The following is a 5949-nucleotide window of genomic DNA, read 5'->3' on the forward strand; positions in this document are numbered from 1 at the left end:
CAGGGGCATAGAAAGGGAGTGGACTGACAATTCTCGGGGGGAAGGGGGTATGGGGGGTACAGGAAGAGATTGGACAAAAATCTTACACCTATGGATGAGGAAGGTGGCGGGGGTACGGGCATGGGGTGGGGTGGGAACCAGGTGGAGGGGAGCTATGGGGGAGGGGGAGGAACATCTGTAATAATCTGAACAATAAAGATTTATTTAAAAAAATAAAATAAAATAAAAGCTTCTGCACAAAATAAAAGAAACCACCATCAAAATGAAAGGAAAATCTACTGTATGGAAGAAAATATTTGCAAAGGATACATTTGATAAGGGGTTAATATCCAAAATATATAAAGTACTCATATATCTTAACAAAAGGAAGACAATCCAATTTAAAAATGGGCAGAAGACCCGACAGACATTTCTCCAAAAATGACATGTAAATGGCCAAGAGATATATGAAAAACTGCTCAAAGTCACATATCATCAGAGAAATGCAAATTAAAACCACAATGAGATAACACCTCACACCTGTCAGAATGGCTATCATAAAGAAATCAACAAACAATAGTGCTGGCAAAGATGTGGAGAAAAGGGAACACTAGTTTACTGCTGGTGGGAATGCAGACTGGTGCAGTCACTATGGAAAACAGTATGGAGTTTCAGAAAGAATATATACCCCTATGTTCATAGCAGCATTATTTACAACTAGAGGCCTGGTGCACAAAATTCATGTGGGGGGGTGGCAGTGGGGGTCCCCTCAGCCCAGCCTGCATCTTTTCCAATCCGGGATCGGGCCTAAACTGGCAGTAGGACATCCCTCTCACAATCCTGAACCGCTGGCTCCTAATAGCTCACCTGCCTGCCTGGTCATCCCTAACTGCCCCCCGCTGCCGGCCAAGTCACCCCCAACTGCCCCCCTCTGCCAGCCTGGTCGCCCCCAAATGCCCCCCTGCTGGCTTGGTCTCCCCAAGCAGCCTGCTTGTTCAGTTGTTTGGTCATCCCTCACTAACCCCCTGCCAGCCTGGATGTAGGCAGCCATTTTGTGAGGGCCTGAGGGTTAATTTACATATTACCTCTTTATTATATAGGATAGCTAAGATCTGGAAACAGCTCAAGTGCCCATCAGTAGATGAATGGATAAAATAGCTGTGGGACATTTACACTATGGAAAAGTAATGAAAAGCAAGGACCTACAACCAAAATTACTCCATCCAGTAAAACTATCATTTAAAATAGAAGGATAAATAAAGAGCTTCCCAGACAAGTAAAAGCTAAAGAAGTTCATCACCACCAAACTAGTATTGCATGAAATGTTAAAGGGTCTTCTTTAAGAAGAAAAAAAAAGATAAAAAAATATAAACAATAAAATGGCAATAAACACATATATCAACAATTAAATCTAAAAATCAAAATAAATGAACAAGCAAAACAGAAACAGACTCATAGATACAGAGAACATTTTGATGGTTGCCAGATGGGAGGGGGTTGGGAGATGGGTGAAAGAGGAGAAGGGATTAAGAAAAACAAATTTGTTGTTACAGAATAGTCATGGGAGTTAAGTACAGAATAGGAAATACAGTCAATAATATTCTAACAACTATGTATGTTATCAGATGAGTACAAGATTTATCCGGATGATCACTTAGTAAGTTATAGTGAATCACTGGGGTGTACACCTGAAACTAATATAATACTGAAAGGGTTAGCTAGTAGCTTGTTTAGGGAGGTTTAGGGAATGAGGAGGGTCCAAGGGAGAGGATTGCATAGATGGAGACTTACTAGTAAAGACGCCAGGGTGTGCTTATCTTACTTACTTCTACAGAGGATAGAAAAGTGCCACACCCAGATAGAAATATTTCTGGCCTAAGCAATTAAAACAGCCATAAACCAAGGACAGACAGGGGTACCTCTGGCCTGAGCAATTAAAGTGATCATAAGTTAGACCAAAAGTAGCCCTGACCTGAGTAGCTGGGAGAGCTATAAGATAAGGCTTTCTCTGCCAGCACAACTGGAAGAAAACCGTAAGATAAATCAAAAGTGACTCCAACCAGCAAGATAAGGGGGAGAGAAAATGGGGGGGGGGGCACCACGTGGGCTTTGGGCTTTGAAACTAATTCTATGTAGCAAAATGACCAATAAGGAAAACATAGGGGTCCTAAATAAAGGAAAGGGACCTATAAGAAAAGGTCAGATTCATCCCAAGAAAACAGAAACACCAATCAGAAAGGATATATGCACCCCTATGTTCATAGCAGCACAATTCACCATAGCTAAGATCTGGAAACAGCCTAAGTGCCCATCAGTAGATGAATGGATTAGAAAACTGTGGTACATCTACACGATGGAATACTATGCTGCTGTAAAAAAGAAGGAACTCTTACAATTTGCAACGGCATGGATGGAGCTGGAGAGCATTATGCTAAGTGAAACAAGCCAGTCAATGAAGGAAAAATACCACATGATCTCACTCATTCATGGATAATAAAGACCATTACAAACTTTTGAACAATAATAGATACAGAGGCAGAGCTGCCTCAAACTGATTGTCAAACTGCAGTGGGAAGGCCAGAGAGGGTTGGGGGGCAGAAGGGAGGGGAGTAAGAGATCAACCGAAGGACTTGTATGCATGCATATAAGCATAACCAATGGACATAAGACACTGGGGGGTAAGGGAGGGCAGGGGATTGTCAAGGGCGGGGGAAAAAAAGGAGACATATGTAATACTCTTTGTAATACTTTAAGCAATAAAACAATTAAAAAAAAGAAAAGGTCAGATTCAAACTAAGAACTGCAGCATACATAAACTGGAGACAAAGGGACATGAGGCAGAATATTTTAATTTTTTTCCATTAGAAAGAGAGAGCAGGCTTTTCCCATGGGGGGGGGGGGGTTCCCTCCCCATGCTGTCCCCTTTGGGGACACCCCTGCCCAGATGGAGTTTGTATCTGCTTCCAATAAGCTTCTACATTTTTTATTAAAGAAGTCTTTTTGTCTGTGAGTTTATTCTTCAAACTTCATGAGGACAAGAACTCATGGGAAGAAAAGTCTGCACCCCAAACCCCACATTTCAATACTATATATCAATTGTATTTGAAAAATAACAAATGATTTAAATAAAATAAAGTTAACTTGGTGACACCCCTCCCAAAACAATAAAAAATGCAAGAAATTAAAGAAACAGAACTGATGGTTGCCAGAAGTGATGGAGGTGGGGAGATAGGCAAAAAAAGGTGAAGGGAATTAAGAAATACAATCTGCCAGTTATAAAATTAGTCACAGGGATGTAAAGTACAGCATAGGGAATATAGTCAATAATATTGTAATAATTATGTATGGTGCCAGAAGGGTGCTAGACTTATGGTGATCATTACTTAAGGTATATAAATACCTAATCACTATATTATATACCTGAAACTTATATATTACATATCAACTATAATTAAAAAATAAATATTTTAAAAAGCTGGGACATGAACAGATATTTCTACACTCATGTTTATAGCAGCATTATTCATAATAGCCCAAAGGGGGAAGCAACCCAAATGTCCATCACTGGATGAACAGATAAAATCTGGTTGTACATACAATAAAATATGACACATGCTACAACATGGATGAACCTTGAAAACACTATGCTAAGTGATATAAGCCAGTCACAAAAAAACAACAACAAATAGGGTATTATTTTACTCATATGAGGTGCTTAGAGTAGTCAAATTTATAGACAGAAAGCAGAATGGTGGTTGCCGGGGGCTGGGAGAAGGGAGAACGGGAAGTCATTGTTTAATGTGTACAGGCACCAAGGCTCTGTTTTCAGCCCCCTTCTTTTTTTTTTTTTTTTAAATATATTTTATTAATTTTTCACAGAGAGGAAGGGAGAGGGATAGAGAGTTAGAAACATCGATCAGCTGCCTCCTGCACACCCCCTACTGGGGATGTGCCTGCAACCAAGGTACATGACCTTGACCGGAATCGAACCTGGGACCTTTCAGTCCGCAGACCGACGCTCTATCCACTGAGCCAAACCGGGTAAGGCCAGCCCCCTTCTTATTTTACCAGCCTTCTCTAGGCAATCCCTTTGGGTCTTAATTGTCCAATTTTCAACAAGGTGAGAGAGGTATGTTTCCCTGTAAAGTGGTATCAGCATCAGGGAAAGGCTGCCAAGTACATTTTCTTCCTCATTCTGATTTATATTCGGTACAAGCTGCAAAATGAACTGCCTTCCCTTTCTTCAACTGTGACTTCAGAGGGTGAGGACTAAATCTTCCTCATTTTTACCTTCCCAATACCCAGCACAGTGCTTGGGAACACAGGACATGCTCAAACATTTGAATTAACTCTAGGTCAGCACTGTCCTATAGAACTTTTTGCAATTATGGAAATGTTTTATTGTACTACCCAACATGGTAGCCATTAGTCACATGTGGCTACTGAGCACCTGAAATTTGGCCTAGTACAAATAAAGAATTGAATTTTAAATTTTAATTTATAATTAAATAGCCACATGTGGCTAATGGCTACCATATCAGACAGTGCTGCTCTAGAAATCCCTCTGGGTTATACTGTCTCTAGTCTGTCTCAGGTTATTTTTTAATATTTTTTTAAAAGACAAGAATTAGAAATACCCTGATTCACTAGGGTTGGATATTTGTCCACATAACTTCCTTTTTTAAAACAATCTTTATTGTTGACAGTATTACATTGGTCCCCCCACCCCCATCATTTTCACTATCAGAGAACATAAAACACGAAAATTCTGAAAATGTGGGCTTATATAATCTCATTGACAGATTGACTTTTCACGTGTTTCTCCTCAGCCTAACACACTGACACCATTTCACCCAGTTCCCGGTCCCTAAGGGAGAAGACAGCGTCCTACCTACCATTTTCACGATGTAGTAGGCCATGGCATGTAAGTGTCGGGTGGAAGTTCCGCTTCCGATCACAAAGTAATCTGTGTATCTCATTTCGGGAGGAACGCGGATCACACAGATGTCTCTTGCATTCTCTTGCCTCAGAAGCGAAACCAGCAAATCGATGTCAAACTTGGGCCCCGTGTGATCTGAAATGCACAAAGTTTTGCTCGTGTCAGGTGGCCCAGTCGGAGTCTAACACGGGGTGCACCTGGAGCCACAGGCCCCTGGCAGTGGAACCGCTGCTGCCGGGCGGGACTGAGGTCCGAAAGGTCTTCAAAGACACGGCAGGCCAGGCCCCCGGACGGCCGCCGAACCGGGGCAGGGCTTCCATCCAGCACCGCCCGGCTTCTGTAGGAAAGGTGCTCAGGGCGCAGGGAGCCACCACACACCCTTTGCTACTGCGTGTGCAGAGGGAGCCACATCCCAGCCACGAGTGCCTTTCCGTGACTAGTCCCCGAGGGAAGGAGCAATGAGCCTCAGACACAGAACCGGCGCAGAAAGGGAGGGAAACAGCATGCGCGGGGGAGGGTGACAGCCCGGGGCGTGTGGAATCCAACACCTGACACAGAGGGTCGAGGAACCACGATCGTGGGCGGGAAGGGCTCTCGCTGTCTGCGTTACCTGGTCCACGGCCTTCGTCGGAGATGAAGGAACCCAAGCCTCGCCGGGGAAGGGCGCGGCCGCAAGTGAACCCAGGAGAGCGCTAAACATTTTAAAACGGCTCTTCTGTTGAACCCTCGAGTTTTTCTTATAAAGCCACTTGGGTTATAGAACAACTGTTATCTGTGAAAATCTCTCTCTCTTTTTTCTTTCCTGCAGAGATTTAGCTATTCCGTTCCTTACCCCGGAGCAAGGGAATTGATGACTCCCTGAAATTCCACCGCGGCCCGCCGAGGGCCCGGGCTAGTTCACCAACACCGCCCCCCTCGCACCCCCCTCCCCGCCACCAGCTTTCGCAGATGCGCTCCCGGACCGTCTCTCCAGTTTCTAAAAGCCTCCAGCGGTTAGGGGGGGACCTTCATGCGCCCGTCTCCATCGGCGC

General features: G+C 43.7%; 1 protein-coding gene across 1 annotated transcript in view; it reads right to left on the reverse strand.

The window, feature by feature from the left end:
• MALSU1 (mitochondrial assembly of ribosomal large subunit 1) overlaps positions 1 to 5949 on the reverse strand; it is a gene marked incomplete at its 5' end in the record, with an annotated part of 22841 nt that overhangs the window by 11402 nt on the left and 5490 nt on the right. The window contains one exon of the mRNA XM_014544628.1: positions 4875 to 5053. Within this exon, the coding sequence (XP_014400114.1) occupies positions 4875 to 5053 (179 nt within the window). The remainder of the gene's footprint in view (positions 1 to 4874; positions 5054 to 5949) is intronic.

The sequence above is a fragment of the Myotis brandtii genome, unplaced genomic scaffold (genome assembly GCF_000412655.1).
Source record: "Myotis brandtii unplaced genomic scaffold, ASM41265v1 scaffold374, whole genome shotgun sequence".
Lineage (NCBI taxonomy): Eukaryota > Metazoa > Chordata > Mammalia > Chiroptera > Vespertilionidae > Myotis > Myotis brandtii.